Here is a 16944-nt window from a genome sequence, read left to right on the forward strand (position 1 = left end):
GGGAACGACCCCTCCCCGCTGCCCGCCAGCGTGTCCGGGACAGACTCGCCAAGCGTCGACGCCCTCTCGTCTCCGGCGCCCTCCGACCGTCTTGACGACCCCCTCCAATCCTTCCTTGCCCAGCGCACAGTCAGCCCCTCCGCCATCACCGATTCCTCGCATCCACCTGAATCTTACTCGCCAAGGCCAGGACCCTCTCGTTCCCCCGCAAGCGCATTCGTGTCCTCTCCTCTCAACCCAAATGCAACGGTGTCATCCCAACTGCGGTCTCGCCCTCACTCCACCCAGGGCATTTCTTTCCAAGAGTCGCTTCCGAGGATTCCCAAGTCCTGGGCTCCCAGTTCGTTTCTCCTCGTGGCCAGCGCGGCTCCATGATTCTCTACCGGCTCTCCATCCCAGACGGTCGAAGAGAGGCCCCTTCTGCGTCTACGGCTCTCCACTCGCCCGGACCCATCCCTGCTGTTCGCAATTCCATTCTATCCACTTCAGGAGACTCTATAGTCTCGCTCTCGGCAGATTCAAAGTATCCTTACGGCCCATCTAGACACGGCGCTCTCGTCCCATACGTTTACGATCCTGATCTAGACCACAACCCCAACGAACCCGACATAGATGACTTCCTTCATGACCCCGAAGGTCTCCACCCCACAAAGACATCTCTAATTAATTTGCGTGGTCTTCTCAATGTCGGATCGCTCACTGTCCTTATTTTTGGCCTCCTCTGTCTATTCGTTTTTTATCCCGTGTTTAGATATTTTGAAGATAAATCCATCAATGCTGCCATTGTTGGGAACGTGCTTGTCAATTCCACAGGGCAGGTGCCAGTACCAGGAAGCCTGTACGTCCTGACTTTTTTTTTTCTTGGCAAGGATATACGTGGACACATCATATTCACTACGTGCATTTACGTGCCTCGTTCTTAGGTACACCATGGCTCACGTGATCGATCCTTCGACGCCCATCAATGCACGCACCCGTACCGGTTTCGACAATTATACCTACGACCTTGTTTTCTCCGACGAATTCAATCAACCTGGACGAACTTTTTGGCCGGGTGACGATCCCTACTGGGAAGCCGCCAACGTCTGGTACTGGTCCACCGATGATCAGGAGTGGTATGACCCTGGTCAGGTCTCGACCAAAGAAGGAGGGTATTTGAGTATCATGTTGGACCAAGTGGAGGATAAAGGGATGCCATACAGAAGTGGGATGTTGCAGAGTTGGAACAAGTTCTGTTTCACGAGGGGGTATATTGAGGTGTCGGTGATTTTGCCGGGACCAAACGAGGAGTCAAAGGGATATGTGCGTGTCTCGCTCCTTATCCTCGTCAAGTGCTTCATTCTAATCTGGGCGTGTGGGCGGGGCGTAGTGGCCCGGCGCGTGGACGATGGGAAATCTCGCACGACCTGGATTTGGCGCGACCACGGACGGTGTATGGCCTTACTCGTACGTTCTCTTTCTCTCTCCCCATTTATATTGGGGCATCTTTCTTATATGATTTGGTTGACTTTTACCGGGACCCCGGGCGTTCCGCAGATACGATTCTTGCGACGTGGGCACATTCCCGAACCAGACGTACGTCAATGGATCTGGGCCTGCGGCTGCCCTCATGTCGGAGGCATCCCAATCAAAATATAATTACGCGTTATCGTGGTTACCTGGTCAGCGGCTCTCGTGAGTCTGCTTCTCCCTCCTTCGCTTCTCTGTTCATCTGTCTTCTCGACCCCGTATCCTACACCACTCAACAGCTCATGCACGTGTCCTAATGAAGATCACCCCGGTCCCTCTCCTACAGTGGGGCGTGGGGCACCTGAAATTGATATCCTCGAGGTTGAACACAACAAGTTAGGCGGAGCGGGACAGATGGTATCTCAGAGTGCGCAGTTTGCACCGTTCACGCATGATTATTTGTATGGAAACGAGACAAACGAGATGTGGGAGGTGTTCGGGAGTCAAACCGTGCCGAATGCTTACCAGTATGTCACAATTACTAATTTCATTCGTGGGGTGCTAACAATCATGGCGTTTGGTGTAGTGGGTCGGCCGTGTGAGTTTGTCGGTTCTCTCTTGTTTTTGCCTTTCTTTTCTGGGCAAGTAGTACAGTGGATTAATCAGATCCTGCCTTTCGATCGTGGATATGTAGGCAGCAAGCGGTATCTGCGTTGACGGAGCTTCCTTCGGATGTTTATGTTGGATCTGGGAATCAGTTCACTACGTTCGGTGTGTCTCCGGTCCCATCTTTTCGTCCACCCACTCTCCCCTTCCCTTTCAACCTGACATGAGAACGAATACCAGGTTTCGAATACTGGTCCAACCCTACAAACTCCTCCGATGGATACATCATCTGGCAAACAGGTGGGCAGCCAACTGCCAGACTCGGTGCCGCAGCGTTGGGTCCGGATTTGGTTCTGAACGGGACACAGGTCGGGCAGAGGTTGATTTCATTGGAGCCGATGGTGAGTCGTTCGTCTACGTGGGTTTTTGAGGTTTCAACTCTTTTTCATTAGAGCATTGTGTTGAATCTTGGAATGTCACGTGAGTGTGGTGTTTCGTTCGGTTAGGGGTCAGGCTCCCATTCCGGTTCTTGATCTTACAGCCAACTGGCAAACCATCGATGCGAGTACGCTATCTTTTCCCGCCGAGATGCGAGTTGACTACGTCCGAGTGTATCAACGACGCGGAGAGACGAATATCGGATGCAGTCCGCCAGATTTCCCGACGGAGGATTATATTAAACGGCATCTGGATTCGTATATGAGTGCGTTCCCTCTCGCATTTCTCACGCACATCTACATTCTTCCTATCTTTTGTTGGCCGTCTTTCTTGCGCCGTGCGGGCCGGCGTGTGTACTGGTGTGGGCATGCTGACGCGTGTTTTCGCAGACCCAAATCTGACGCAATGGAATTATCCGCAACCGAAGAATGGTTTGGTACGTGGTCGTTGATCGCTTCGGTAATCCGTGACTCAGCTGGTCATTAGTACGCTGGGGGGTGCTAATTTGGTGCTCTTCCGGTTGTCTATGCCCGCGTTGTCTCGTTCGGGCGCGGGCGACGGGGTTGACTTTGACGGAACGATGCGGTCAATACTGTAGCTTCCTAGGCATTTTTCGATCGACTTGAAGATGGAGTTTTGAATCTGGCCGACACCCAAGAATCTGCATGAACAAAAGGGCAAGACTTACCGCGTTATCGTTATCAGGTTGAACCACTCTACGCTACTTATGATCATCCTACTAGCTACGACCAAGGGACTGTACATTTTTAGGCAACGAACGCTCAGGACCGACGCGTCTTCCCTACCTTCTTTTTCTCCCAATATTGTTGAGGTTTTTCGGAGTTGATACATTCATCGTCTTGTCTCGCGTTTGTGTTCATTGCATAGTATGGCCGCACGCCATAATATCCGATCCACTCTAGATACAGTATTCAATTATTTGATCTGTGGTTAGGGCTACGCACACATTTCAGTGTGTTGTGCATGTACTGTCGTGCCGTTTGAATATCTTGGTACATTCCGTCTTAAGAATATATGAACGCAAAGAAGACCAGCTTTTCTTTTCCTTTTTATAGGCACCCATCTGTTCTAATATACATACATTTCTTCTCTGTTGTGGGCGGATGCGACAGCTTCATATCCCACCATCCACCTCTTTTACCGCCACACGGACCGTGTAATAAGCCCACCCTTGTGGTCAATCGGCTGAATAGTGGTGTGACCTCAATGCCACCAGTGATAAGGCTTTGTATGGACGTGGTGGGCGTTGGGGAGGCGATTCGAAGCGGTTGGCTCCCATCAGCCGCGATCCGTGTCCGGTCTGGTAGAACGGACTGCCTGGATAGGGACTTAAGAAGTAATGTACAACAGTCCTCGCTGACTCCCGAAGAACGCCGCTGATTCTGACTTCTGCATCTTCTAACAGATTGCAAATGGATGGCAATACATGGCCTCTCGAGACCGTGCTGTAGGACAAGTAGAAGGGTAGTGTGGTAAGTAGTGTGAAGAAACTTTCATTGAGGAGTAACCGCCAGCAGTGGTTCTGACAGGTTGTCATATCAAACAAGCTGGATCATCATCTCTTCGGTCGCGCTGTGACTCAATGAGAATAATGCACATGTCCGTATTTCTCGCCGTACAGGTACGGTGTTCGTTTGCCGACCCGTGGTGCTACCCGAGAACAACCCCCCCCCCAGAAGTCTGCATGTATTCCTCTACTAAAACTGGTGATTCAGGGGAGAGAGGGGATGGGGGGTTCCCAGGCGGCCGCGGTGCTCCGACAGTGACGGTGACGGTACAATGTACAAGCTTGTTTCTGGCTCTGGATCAGCGGCATGTAACACAGTGCCAAGATTGTGTAATAAGAACTGGAGTGAGGAGGTCACAGTCGTTAAGAAAATAAGGTTCATTGGCACGCTTCGCAAACTTCTTCGCCGCAAGTCTCGACTTACAGCAAGTTCAGCTTCGGGTCTTGCGTCGGTGGAGAATAATCAGGCCTCTAAGTTCGTGATTAGACCTGCCTAATCGAGGTGTAGGGTGTTCGTGCCATGCATTGCAACGTTCGCCTCCCCCTTCCATGTATTTATCTGCGCATCCCCTTTAAAATGAGACACGCATCTATTCCCGTGTGTATCTCCTTGACTTCCATCTTTCTCCCTAGTCTCACAGACGACTGTCCATGTTCACGTCTAGAATGGCCGGCCTGGAACCGGACCGCGAGATTCCTGCTGCTTTGGCAGAGGTTGAATATCACGAGAAATATGCTTACGACTATACTTTACGAAAGAAAGGTACGATGTCAGACGAAGCTGCCGATAGGGTCGATCCCATTCACGAGGGATTGGAGTTTCCAACCGAGGAAGAGCTTATCGCTCTTCGCAGAGTGTCAGATGCCATACCGTGGACTGCTTACAGTCAGTTTTTACTCTCGTCTACGTACCAGCGTTCCTGATGTAGTTGAGCAGTGATCGCCGTCGTAGAACTGGCTGAACGATTTTCCGTCAGTATTATTTTTGACATTTGAAGTCGAACCCACTGAGGAATTTTGCGTCATCCATAGTATTATGGTGTGTGTTGTTTGACTTCCCATATCAGCTCTTCAACATCCGTTTCACGTGATAGGTGCAAGTGCGGTCTTCGTAAGTTTTACTTCGTTCTTGCTGAATGTTTAACAGTGCCCACTGAGCGTGGCAGGTGAATTTCATCCAACAACCACTTCCACCCAATTCAACCACCGGGGCAGGTGGTTTGAATGGTCAGTCTGGTGCCCTTGGGAGAGGTCAACAAATGTCCACGGGTCTCACGACCTTTTATCAATTCTGGTGTGTAAACCTCAGTGGGTGTTCACTGGCACCTTGCAACCAGACATTTCACGACCACACAGGTCGTCCGGAACGCCTATAGCAGGTGCCTACGTCGCAGACACCTATTGAGGTCGTTACAAGACCGTTTGCATGTGCGTCGCAATCGCCATGCTCGGTCATGTTATCATGATTATCTCGGCCATACCTGGTATCATCGGAAGCGATGCCTCTGTCGGACTCTTTACTCTTTCTTTGATAGTCACTGGCATGGGTGCGGGCGGGTTCAAGTCTAATATCTCCCCTCTAGTGGCAGAACAATATCACCGAACAAAGATGTTTATCTCGGTAACAAAGAAGGGGGAACGGGTTATCGTGGACCCCAGCTTGACAACGTCTAGAATTTACATGGTCAGATGTAATGCCATTTGGTCCTTATGCGTATGATTTAGAGCTCATGTTACACCAGTACTTTTATCTCTTCATTAACATCGGCGCGCTTGTCGGTCAGATAAGTATGGTATACGCGGAAAAGGTTAGAGTTGCATGGTGTTTTTATCTTTGATTGTTCAATCTTTCTGTCCAGTTCGTCGGTTACTGGCTGGCCTATACACTTCCGACCGCTGTTTTCCTTCTCTCCCCTTTGGTCTTGTGGTATGGACGCGGCAAGTATCGTACCTCACCACCGACGGGTTCAGTGCTCGCCACTGCAGTCCGTGTCTGGTGATATGCTATGCGCGGACGATGGAGCTGGAACCCTATCAAGACCGTTCGCAACCTCACCGCCGATGACTTCTGGGAGAGTGCCAAGCCAAGCAATATGGTCGGTGAGAAGCCGGCATGGATGAGGTTTGATGATAACTGGGTGGAAGAAGTTCGTCGCGGGTTTAAAGCTTGCTCCGTGTTCCTGTGGTTCCCAGTTTATTGTGGGTGGCCACTTGTAATGCGTGCTGGGCGCTGATGTGGAGCGGAACTTGTAGGGTTGTCCTACAATCAATTGAACAATAATTTGACATCGCAAGCTGCTACCATGAGCACGCACGGTCTACCTAACGATATTCTTTCTAACCTGGATCCTTTGGCTCTCATCATCTTTATCCCGCTCTGCGACTTGGTCGTGAGTGCCCTGCCTCCTTCCTGATTGTCTGTGGTTTATGACGGTCCTGTTAGTTCTACCCTGCTCTCGTCCGATGGAGGATCAACTTCAAGCCCTTGCAAAAGATTGCTTTTGGGTTCTATACTGGTGCTGCCGCCATTGTATGGGCGGCTGTCGTCCAGTACTACATTTACAAGGTAATCTCCCCTATTCCTATGTGATGACATCCGACGGATGCCTAATCATCAGACAAATCCATGCGGATATTTTGCCGGTACATGTGTCGACAGCAACGGGAACCCATTGGTATCCCCTTTGAACGTGTGGATTCAGAGCGGATCGTTAGTACTTGAGTTTTCGCTTCGTTTCCAACAATTCACCCGTGGGTGTCTTTAGATATGTCATGATTGCGATTAGCGAGATCCTTGCTTCGATCACGGGTCTGGAGTATGCGTTCACTAAGGCGCCGAGGAACTTGCGGTCGCTTGTCATGTCTATGTTCCTCTTTACGAATGCTGTCGCATCTGCCATCGGCGAAGCCTTCGTTTGTGAGTGCCTTGTCGCACGTGGCCACGTGGGTGTAATACTTACCACTGGCGGTAGCCCTCTCGACTGACCCGTTGCTCGTCTGGAACTACGGTTCCGTCGCTGTTATATGTGGTATTTCTGGCGTCATTTTCCGGATCCTCGTGAGGAAGTTGAATTCCGAAGAAGACAGATTGAACAATATGGCTGAAGGACGGTTTGACTGATAATTTGGTTCTGGGTGCTTAGTTTTCTGAGGTTTGAGGCGATGAGAATAGTGATGCCTAGTTTCGTTTTGTCCGTCTCGTGTAGTAGTGTATTATTTATGATAGTGTTAGCGAATTGAACATTGATCAACGGCACAATCTGTCCTCGCGTGACCAAAATGTCAGGTCCTGACGATGGGGAACACTTTCCTCCACAAAATTCTGCTGCAAGCACAGGCATGGGCATTAGTTCCAAAATATGTCAGCAAACCGTGCATAATCACGGGCGCAGTGCAGAAGGTAACAGATGGTAATAGAGGAACTGAAAGACAATGGACCAAGAGACGGTGAGAGGCAGTGGGGTGGAAGTTACTCCCGCATTTTAAGTCACCACCTCGATGTTCAAGTTCCCGAAACTCGCAAAGAACCACTTCGTACAGGTATCCTAGCACGTCCCCCTCCTTGCGTATGAAGTACAATGCAATCGTGAAGGCGACCATCTGCGTTACAACGATCCAATCCGTGGCCTTCGGCTATGCAGACCGTGGTAGTCGTTGATCCTAACAAGACGCGGTTTCGGTCCATACACCCGCTGAGTCTATGAAATGACAAGACAAAGCATACAGCGCAGTAGTGCACCACGGTTAGTAACGTGTCCATGAAATGTGGCCTTTGGACTCGCCTCCGGGTACATCATCGTACGTCCACCATTTTGCTGTCCAAAGTTGACCGCTAGGTGATCAATTAGGTATGATCTGTCCATATAACTGACTCATCGGCGGAAATCACTACTCACTTGTAAGTCACTTGGTCTCCGCCAACGTACTGAATTGAGATGAGAGGAATAGGGTCAACGTGATACAGTGAAAAGATCGGTGAGCGAACACTTACTGCTATCGCACTCGACCATGCGGATACACCAGAGCAACTTGTACCAGTCGCGGTTGCCGTGGCACTCGCCGCTGTAGTGGCCACGGTAGTCGCCGTACTAGTAGTAGTTGTCGCCGCAGTAGAAGTACCAGCTGACGTTGCAACCACAGTCCCACCAGCCGTCAACGCACTCTTCACAGCTCGATCATACCTCGAATTTGCTAACCCAAACAAAGATCCACGTCAACCCAAACCACTCACTACCATCACCTTCAAGAAGAAACACGCACCATAGGCTTGCGATGCATCCCACAGCATCACACCTCCAAACGACGAGTATTGGCTCTGCGTCTGCTGAATGATTGTCGCAAACGTCGATGCATTAATGTATCCGGACCCAGCTGCAGACGGGGATGCAGGTGCACCGATGTAGACTTTGATGTTGGGATTTGGAGAGACTGTTTTTGCCCAGTTGTCCCTATACCACATCATTCGTCCGTTAGCAGCCAGTCGATCAGTCAGGAGTGTTGGAAGCACCATGTACCAAAATCCCATGCCTAAGGAATGGGAATACCATGCAGCCGCGTCATGTATGCATGAGACGCTGGCTACCTATTTCGCTAAGCACACTCACATTCACATTGTTATAGTTGTTGAGACCGCAGTAGTTATTATCTAGTAACGCCACGCTCGTCAAAAATGCACACACGAGCACAACGCAAGAAACACCCGCACAGAATTGGACGTAGACGGCATCGAATCCGACAGCATTCAGTGTTGTGCCAATATAGGCGTCTGGGTAGGGACACTGTGGAGCTATTTGACACATCAGCGTTGCCCGGATTTCTTATGCAAGTCAGCGGAATGAGGCGTGGTACCAACCTGCAGTGATATAGTATCTGACCAAAAATCCGAGCGCTTCGTGAGATGGCAGTCCAAAAAAGCGCCTGAATAGGACGAGGACGTACTGCTTGTTTCCCTTGGCCATCAGTGCGCGGAGTGCGGTTACGAAAGCCTCATAGCCGGTCTGACTACCACCTTCAATATCGAGATCGACTCTGGAAAGTTGCGAATGCAAATAAGAGCTATTATGGACGACCCTTCAGACTTTGAGAAGAGGAAACCTCACCCATCCAACACGGCAGAACCAAACGGACGGTCGGGGCTACTGCCCTCGAGAAAGAGATCCCAAATCGTCTGCGCAAAAGCCTGTGCTTGCGAGTCGTTTGAAAACCCAGCTGAACCGGTTGCTCCGCCCAACGAGATCGTGACGATCTTTCCGGCTGCCTGGCAGGCCTCGATGTCGGGGCCTAAAAAGGTGCAATTGGGCATCGATGTACCAGAGAAGGGAGGATTGGTGCATGACTACAGGGAGCGGATGAAGAGATATAAAAGAAGAGCAAGAAAGCACGAGGTTGGGATTAGGCGATTGCAGATTACCCTAAGAGAAGAAAGACATACGTTGGCTAGATTGATGGAGGGAAGACCTCCTGTAGTGAAGAACTGGTCCAAGAAGGCAACGGGAAACGTATCAATGGCGTCGTCCTGCGAAACAGTTATGGTTACGCCCAAGACGCATATGGATTGACATTCAAGAAATACGCACGTTACAGTAATACGATATCGGTTGTTGCCAGTTGGTGGTATCCGAAGGATTATTCGCGCCGTACGAATCTTGGCCCCAGTATCTATATACATCACAAACCGTAGAAGGGAGTCAGGTATGAGGATTGGTCCGCCGGATGCTTGCATCGTTCGGAAAAACGTACACGGCAAGCTGGAGGACTGCATGTCAGGACAAAGGCGGCAGGTTGGATTCACGACATACATTGGTGTTGCGTAGCATGCTGAACGCTGCTGAAGACGGAGAACACCAGACCAAGAAGAGCGACACTATAAGTAAAAGAGAGTTATGGCCGGACAGCCAAGAGAATATCATTTTGACGAGGGAGTAGTGGCGGACACGAGATTTTCACCTACCCTGGGCTGAGCGGTGCGGTTCTGAGCTTTATACATCAGCAAAGGCACTGGGAACTTTTGACGGGAAGCTCATGAGACTGTGATATAAAGAGCAGAAACTGAACCTACCGGGTAAGCATAGCTGCGATGCGCTGAAAATGAAAATATGAGACAGGATGAGGAAAAGTCATTTAACCGGGTCTGATGCCAGGTCATCCTTTCCAGACACACTGAGCGCGAAATGAGAACGAAATCGGGAAATGTATTTGTACAGTACCACAGTCCTCTCCAGCCCTACAGGTGAGTATTTGAGGTTAGAGGCAGGGTGCCCGACCACCCGAGGAGTATCGTTGGGATACCCATACCCCATCGTGACTGGGAATGGATGTTATTCTGCGATATTCGGATGTGCCAACAGGGAAAGACTGACCGCTTGAATCATCGAATTGGGCGCGGAAGTTGGGCAGCTATACAGGGCAATCGATAGGCATGGGCCCACAAGTGGCGCTACCTGCACGTGTGGAGCAACGTCCACAATTTCCCCTCGAAGGGATAGGCAAGCATCAAGCACGAGTATCTCTTAAGGACTACCTAATCGCAGATGCTGTTCCCGAGATAGCGGATCACTGGAACGAAAAAGTTCCGCGAAAAAAAAGTGCATACCTTTCGCCACGTAAGAGATGAAGTTTTATGATACAAGTTGCTCCTCCTGTCATTGGAACAAGTCGGCACGTCAGCAGTGAGCACGGGAACGGACTTACATCCACACGTACCGATATGATCGATGAGATCATTCAATGGCTACGGAGGCGTTGACAGCAAATTAATTACACAATGTAGTAGGGCGTACGTTCGAGCAAGTTGGAATCTCGTCGGTCGTTCACTCGAAGCGCCTGATAAGTGGCAGTCACTATTAGTCTCTAACCAAACTACGATCAGGGACAGCTTGACAACGAGTTCATACACTTCCTTGGCTCATTTCGGCGCCTCCGACCAGAGAGCAACAAAGAAGAGCAGCGCTGAGTAGCCGTGTGACAAGTTTGGCACTCATATGGTGGCACTCGGTCTTGGAGTGCTCTTTTCCCCCGTGGTATATGGTACTACTGCCTCGCAAACCGATTTCTGTTACTGTAATGATGGAGAATACATACTTTCACCAACACCCCTGCACTGGCCCTTCCGGAAACACTCAGACACTTGTCCTTGATGGGTACGCGCTTCTGTCCTAGTCCTGTCACATGTACGTGTTTACTCACATCGTTGATTTCGAGAGAACTTCCTGGCTGGCTTTGATACGCCAAGCCACGTCCACGCTTATTTTAAATTACTCTGCAGGGTTACCAGCGTGGTCGACGGGGCACGATCAAGCTTTACTTCAGGAAGTGAAAGCGCCTTGGATGCGTTGATGATGTCTTCAAAAGTAGGTGTGTGGTTTTCCAGCCATCTTTACCCCGGTTGTAGTTTTCATTTCCCTTCGAGATGTCCCAGGGTGCATAAGCAAGGGGTCCTTATCCACCGATGTGACCCGATACGGGACTGGCCACTGGGTCGTTGTTGCATACGGCGTAAGCTACCTTACTTGAAACGGGTATGCGCGTACCCACCTTGGGGCATCGGGTTCTCGAAAGAAAGGCAATGAATCAGTAACGAAGGCACACGACCAGGGCAATCGAGGAGTATCGTCTTCCAGTCCAAATTTGCACAAGGTGGTGCGCTGGGGACTTGTTGACGGTAGGACGCCGTACTGCCTACCAATCCAAAGTGTGGGTCAACACAAGCAATTGCAGGATCCTATCTGGACCAGACGACAGCCATTAATGGATCAATGCGTTCCGTGTCATTTGGTATCGTCGGTAGCAGTCAGCACTCCTCTATCATCCGGCTACCGATAAGCACAGGTATCCACATCGTTCATTGTGTGGGCCTGTAACCAGACAACGTTTTGTGGTGATCCCATGTCATTACTCGAGATGGGACAAGTATCTTGGTCGACGCATGGACGCATACATGGACTTATCAATTGGCTGGCAACCCGCCTCTCCCACCTTGTCTCTTGGTGTGGTTGACTAATCCATATTCAGCACCCAGGGGGAGCCTCATGAAGCGAACCATGTCTCCCGTCAGTCAATGAAGGAACTTCTTACCTTCTTTGTGATGGCCGCAGTTACGACCAAGGACGAGTCCAAAGTCATACTAAACAGGCCTCATACGGGAGGATGCGAGCAGCGGATCCTCCTTGATACCGATATCGCGCAAGAGGGTGGTGCAAAGGCACCTGCAGTTTTGCATATCTGGACTTTTATAAGCGGTCTGAGGTGGGTACTTACATGGAACAGGAGTTCAAGACTGATGAAGCTTGAAGCACGGCACCCGCATACACATCAAACATAGCACCGCGTACTCCCATTGGACGACCGCTGCAGTTCCGGTAATACTGTCGACATCATCACGTGGACCTACCAGTTGCAGGCGACAACCGTGCGCTGCCATTGGCGACATCCAATGAGGAGCGCGAGGACACCAAATGCGGGTATGAGTAATTTCCTTTTGGAGTTTGTCACGGTTCAAGCGGAGGAGAGAGAGAGAGAGAGAGAGGTAGACATTTCCATACGGGTTTTGGGTATTCTATGGGAAAGGTAGAGGAACATTCTTATTTGCACTTTAGCGTAGCACCAGCAGCACTTAGGGTCGAGGGGAAGGCGTTGGCAACAAAATGAACGCCATATTTGTTGATAGAGTAGAATGCATGGAAACCGTGAATTGCATACGGTATGTCTTAAGGACACGCGGATAAGATGGCGGTGTGCGAGAACAAGGATGTATGACGCGTCGACGCTTGCAATGCGTACGTGACCGGAGCAGAAGGGGCTACCATTGCAGGGTGTATCAGTGGAAAAGTCAGCATCAATTCCCGACCTTTCCATACGCTGACCTGGACAACGCTGCCACTTCTTGTGCCGATCAGATCACAATGTTCCTCGTTTCTGATCTCTTTAAGGTGCGAGTTGCTTTTCAGACTGTACATGTTAGCGTTTAAAGCTAACTATATCAGCATTTCCATTTCCCAGTGGAAACACTCTCCAGTGCTGGCGTAACGCTTTCGACCTCCGTTGACGAAGATAGGGAACCCATGTCCATGGTTTAGCCAGATGCGACGTGGTGCATCTGGATGGTTCTACCGTAGAAGAGGACGACATTAGTAGTGGTAACCCAGACAGTCCAAATGGTTCTAGCTCCCTCGCGGGTATTGTCAAGATCGACGCGATATCGTATTTCTCTGCGGAGAAAGCACAGGTATCGCTCATGGCGACGGAAAACTAAACGAGCTCCAGAAACCTCTAGACAAATTCCTGAGAATTCGCGAGTAGAAGAACCTGACGCATAGCTTGGTCATGAAGCTGGGTGAATCCTCGTGCGTTAACAGCCCCATTGTCTAAGGCCTAGCATGGTGTCCCGAGAAGAATTTGGGAACGCGATGGACCTTTGGTGCTGATCTGGTGACATTGGATGACGTCGTCGAAACGTGAGATTATGGCTTTTTACCGTCCGGTCCCTGAGGTCAGAGTACTTGGTACCGAGGGTAACAGTAGGGGGAAAACTTGTAAGGTAAATACATATCTCGAGCGTTCGTCTTACCATCAGAAGTGCGAACGTTTGGGGGGATCCAGTTGCCAATACGATAAGGTCGTACTACGTTCGCACATCGAGCAGTGGTTGAAATGAAAAGGAGCGAACGGCGGGAGACACCACAATCCATCATGTGTTGCCCTACTGGTGACGGGGCTGCAAGCCACAAACGGGGATATTGGCGCCGAATTATTAGAGCTACAGGGGAAGATAGATGTTGTCGTGAATGATGCGGGTGCATTAGATATACTAGGTACGTTGAGGTATAGCTGTCTTTTCACTCTTTTGTCAGGTTGTTGCACGTACGCTCGAAGGGCGAGTGGTTGATACAATGCATAATGTACCGGGGCCGGTTGCCGGGAGGCGGTCACTCGAGCAGGCCTGGGGCGCATTCGAATTCAACACCTTTGCTGCTCTCCGCGTCACCAGTGCGATCGTACGTTCTGTGATCAAACGACGTGAAGGTCTTGTCATCAACATCGAGTCTAAGTCCCCTTTCAGGATGCGCCCGACACCGGAGACTGGGGACAATGGTCAACAACACTAGTACGACGCCATTGAACACTCTGTATTGTGTCGCAAAAGCTGCGCTACGTAGCATTGCCGGAGCCATTCGGCATCAACTTAGTGATGCTCGTCGTACCGGGCGGTGTCGAACCCAACATCTCCAAAGGCCAAGTTCTTAAGTCCAAACATCGCATTACATCGAGTACGAAGAGCAGTCGGTAGAGAGGATGTACCTGTCTCCGAGTAAGGATAGTGTGTCTACGGACGCGTTCGCAAGAAAGGTCGTGGCGAAGCGTTGGCAACGCGCCCGCCTCCGTATTTATCTCTCAGGTGGAATACATGGAAGGTGTATTTTTCGCAGTGCGTTGCCGAGACAGTACGTCTTGGGGCAGATGCTACAAGACAATGGTGTGGAAGAACAAATCTAGTAGTAGTCCAAACTCCGGCGTGCGAAGTCCGAGTCCATGCGCTCTGGTCATATTATACAGCACACCGATGTGCCCCCTCTGGTTCATCCTCAGCATACTCCCACCATCACTTGTTGATATTTGGACGTGTCCTCCTCTGCATCGTTCATCACTCTGGATTGTGCTCCTTAATCAAGTGATCACAACACATGCCGTTCAAGTGGATCCACACTGTCATCTGGGATATAATCGATATCAATCACACGCCATAATATCCGTCCACTCTCTGACTGTATTCAATTATTTGGTCAGGGGTTGACGTAGATACTGTATAGCTACGCACACATTTCAGTGCACAGTGCATGTGTCGCGTCGTTTGGGTATTTCATCTTGAGGCTATAAGCGCAGAGGGGGTCAGGTTTCTTGTTATCTTGTTGTAGGCTTGAAGTCATCTCGCCATCATTTTCATGTGTCTGGGTTTACGTACGGTGGACTGTTGCGGAACATACCATTTTGTTGATACGTGCGCTGGCTGGGATGTGGAAGGTGAGATCTTCGTAAATTTGATCGTAACTGAGACGCACCTGGGACCACACGCCATGTACCTTAAGAGCTTGAGGTTACGTGCATCACATCGTGCTCCGTCATTGATTGATTGGTCCCGCTCGCTCAGTTGGGAGCTTGAGGGGCAGCATGACGTACTACAGAATGGGCGTACCAGGTACACATGCAACATGACAGGGGCAAAGGCATAGAAACGGAGCTGTAAACACAAAAAAGACCGCACGGAAGGAGGGGGACGCTGACATGAAATGATGCTAAGAATGAACTGATGATGGATAGTTCTGCATGATTGAATGATGGTGGCATGGAAAGGTGCGGCGGCCTCAATGCCATGTAATCAGACTTTGTATGGACGTGGTGGGTGATAAGTATGAGGCGATTTGGAGTAGTCAGAGTACAACAGATAACCTCTCTCGAGACCTTACCGTAGGACATGTGGAAGGGTTGTGGTACCCAGCAGTCCTGGACGACGCCATTGGTTTTCACAGGCTCTGCCATATCAAACGAACTGGGTCGTCATCTCTTGGCCGTGTGACGAAGATAATGCCCCTGTCGCGTACGCTGCGTGTTTCTCGCCATTGGTTGGTATTCCAGGTGAGATTGGTCCGCCCGATGAAGAAAAGCGTCCTAGCAGAAGCAACAGAATCGGCGCTCTTGCCCAAAGTGCACATCCAAATGGGATTAAACACCGAGAATTCGTATTCCGGGAGACCAACCGTAAATTGGATTGAGTGCCACTTGTCCGCCGACGTGAAGCTGGTTGGCGAGGAATATGGCGAAGGAATAACGGGAGAGCAGCATATCACACTTTTGGGTGGGGTTATGAACCGACCTATTTTGGGTGAAAACGAGACTTTTATCACAGAACTATCAAATATGTCACATGAGGCGTAACCTAGCACTGGTTCTGACTAGAAAAGAAAGAAAAAAAACTTCATGTAAGAGATAACGATCTTTGGTGGTTGAAATACCGCTAATAGCAACAATATTTTTACTAATGGATTTCTGTATGTTACAAAAGTTGCAATAGCATAGAAGCTCCTTGCTGACTGCCTAACTGTGGAAAGAAGTGCTTATCATCACCTACTGGCTAAGATTCCGTGCCTTATGTAAACTCGGGGACTCAATAGAAGACCGTCGAGTGGAATGGTGACAGCCATGTATGGATATGGACTACGTCGTGACAGTAAATACACAATGCAGACGGGAATGAGGTGGAGGGGAGCGAAGGACCACCGGCCCAAAGCGATGCTGTGATTCTGAGTGGCGAGACGAGTGTAAGGAGTCACGGACAAGTACTTGCCCCTCAGAGACTCTGTTTACTCGAGGGAGGCTGTAGGCGTACTGGTAGAGATCTGCGCTGCCTAACCAAGCCCTCTCGGAATGGAATAAACTACACAACTGCCGGATGAAGGTCTCTGGAACGGTGGTATTAATTCCTCGTATGTCTAATCAGTACTCTTGTCCTTGATGTAATGACTGCCTGAGTACATCAGAGAGACAGGGAATGACGGAATCGCGGTCACGACCAGTCAGTGACGGGTTCAAATAGGTTTAAACCATTTTTTCGCTTCCTGATGTACTTGACTCATTACACCTTTCGAGCTTCAGGGCGAGGTTTCCTCACATGGTGGAAGGTTCTTTATTTCATCCGTGATGCAGAAACAGTTCAATGAAAACTAGATTATTTATTTTTGTCTAGTTCTGCCCCTCATAGGTACGTGCGACGCCCATTGCATACCTTTTACTATGGCATGGCACATTGGTAACAAGATCGTGATTTCTGACACACGATTCAATGAAAGTTTAGTAACAATTTTTTTGACACAGTCGAGTAGCCAGGTACTTTATCAACTGCCTGCCATTCGTGAAAGTGACAGAGAGGGGAT

General features: G+C 49.9%; 6 protein-coding genes across 6 annotated transcripts; 5 read left to right on the plus strand and 1 right to left on the minus strand.

Moving 5' to 3' along the window:
- The first annotated feature begins 259 nt into the window (after positions 1-259).
- Positions 260-3263, plus strand: F5J12DRAFT_500612 (beta-glucan synthesis-associated). Its single transcript, XM_051739738.1, has 12 exons — positions 260-838; positions 924-1302; positions 1370-1446; positions 1537-1674; positions 1749-1976; positions 2036-2047; positions 2144-2220; positions 2296-2456; positions 2508-2535; positions 2597-2758; positions 2883-2929; positions 2980-3263. The coding sequence occupies exons 1-12, from the start codon at positions 372-374 to the stop codon at positions 2995-2997; spliced, it is 1794 nt and encodes a 597-aa protein (XP_051595110.1). The 5' UTR covers positions 260-371; the 3' UTR covers positions 2998-3263.
- Positions 3264-3701: 438 nt separating this feature from the next.
- On the plus strand, positions 3702-4686 carry F5J12DRAFT_863633 (uncharacterized protein; the record flags this gene model as incomplete). Its single annotated transcript, XM_051746976.1, has 2 exons — positions 3702-4405; positions 4457-4686. A coding segment is annotated over exon 1 (274 nt), but the record flags the coding sequence as incomplete, so codon positions are not given.
- A 1-nt stretch (position 4687) lies between these two features.
- Positions 4688-7142, plus strand: F5J12DRAFT_907610 (POT family-domain-containing protein; the record flags this gene model as incomplete). Its single annotated transcript, XM_051748955.1, has 15 exons — positions 4688-4907; positions 4959-4993; positions 5054-5060; positions 5116-5132; positions 5188-5315; positions 5378-5400; positions 5428-5705; positions 5764-5829; positions 5881-6017; positions 6045-6220; positions 6275-6411; positions 6465-6587; positions 6640-6731; positions 6787-6938; positions 6994-7142. The coding sequence occupies 15 exons, from the start codon at positions 4688-4690 to the stop codon at positions 7140-7142; spliced, it is 1740 nt and encodes a 579-aa protein (XP_051595112.1).
- A 623-nt stretch (positions 7143-7765) lies between these two features.
- On the minus strand, positions 7766-9930 carry F5J12DRAFT_907611 (glycoside hydrolase family 18 protein; the record flags this gene model as incomplete). Its single annotated transcript, XM_051748956.1, has 12 exons — positions 7766-7853; positions 7918-7946; positions 8013-8212; positions 8240-8469; positions 8529-8548; positions 8626-8666; positions 8727-8837; positions 8960-8961; positions 9121-9356; positions 9453-9536; positions 9598-9679; positions 9791-9930. The coding sequence occupies 12 exons, from the start codon at positions 9928-9930 to the stop codon at positions 7766-7768; spliced, it is 1263 nt and encodes a 420-aa protein (XP_051595113.1).
- Positions 9931-13908: 3978 nt separating this feature from the next.
- F5J12DRAFT_727784 (uncharacterized protein) lies at positions 13909-14263 on the plus strand (the record flags this gene model as incomplete). Its single annotated transcript, XM_051741828.1, has 2 exons — positions 13909-14060; positions 14098-14263. The coding sequence occupies 2 exons, from the start codon at positions 13909-13911 to the stop codon at positions 14261-14263; spliced, it is 318 nt and encodes a 105-aa protein (XP_051595114.1).
- On the plus strand, positions 14131-15192 carry F5J12DRAFT_863696 (uncharacterized protein). The gene is made up of 5 exons (XM_051746977.1): positions 14131-14258; positions 14318-14781; positions 14835-14887; positions 15001-15023; positions 15076-15192. Exons 2-5 carry the CDS (start codon positions 14424-14426, stop codon positions 15107-15109), a joined length of 468 nt encoding a protein of 155 aa, XP_051595115.1. The 5' UTR covers positions 14131-14258; positions 14318-14423; the 3' UTR covers positions 15110-15192.
- Positions 15193-16944: the final 1752 nt, after the last annotated feature.

This window comes from Pisolithus orientalis (assembly GCF_024613125.1).
Source record: "Pisolithus orientalis strain OTSU chromosome Unknown F5J12scaffold_61, whole genome shotgun sequence".
NCBI classification, from domain to species: Eukaryota; Fungi; Basidiomycota; class Agaricomycetes; order Boletales; family Pisolithaceae; genus Pisolithus; species Pisolithus orientalis.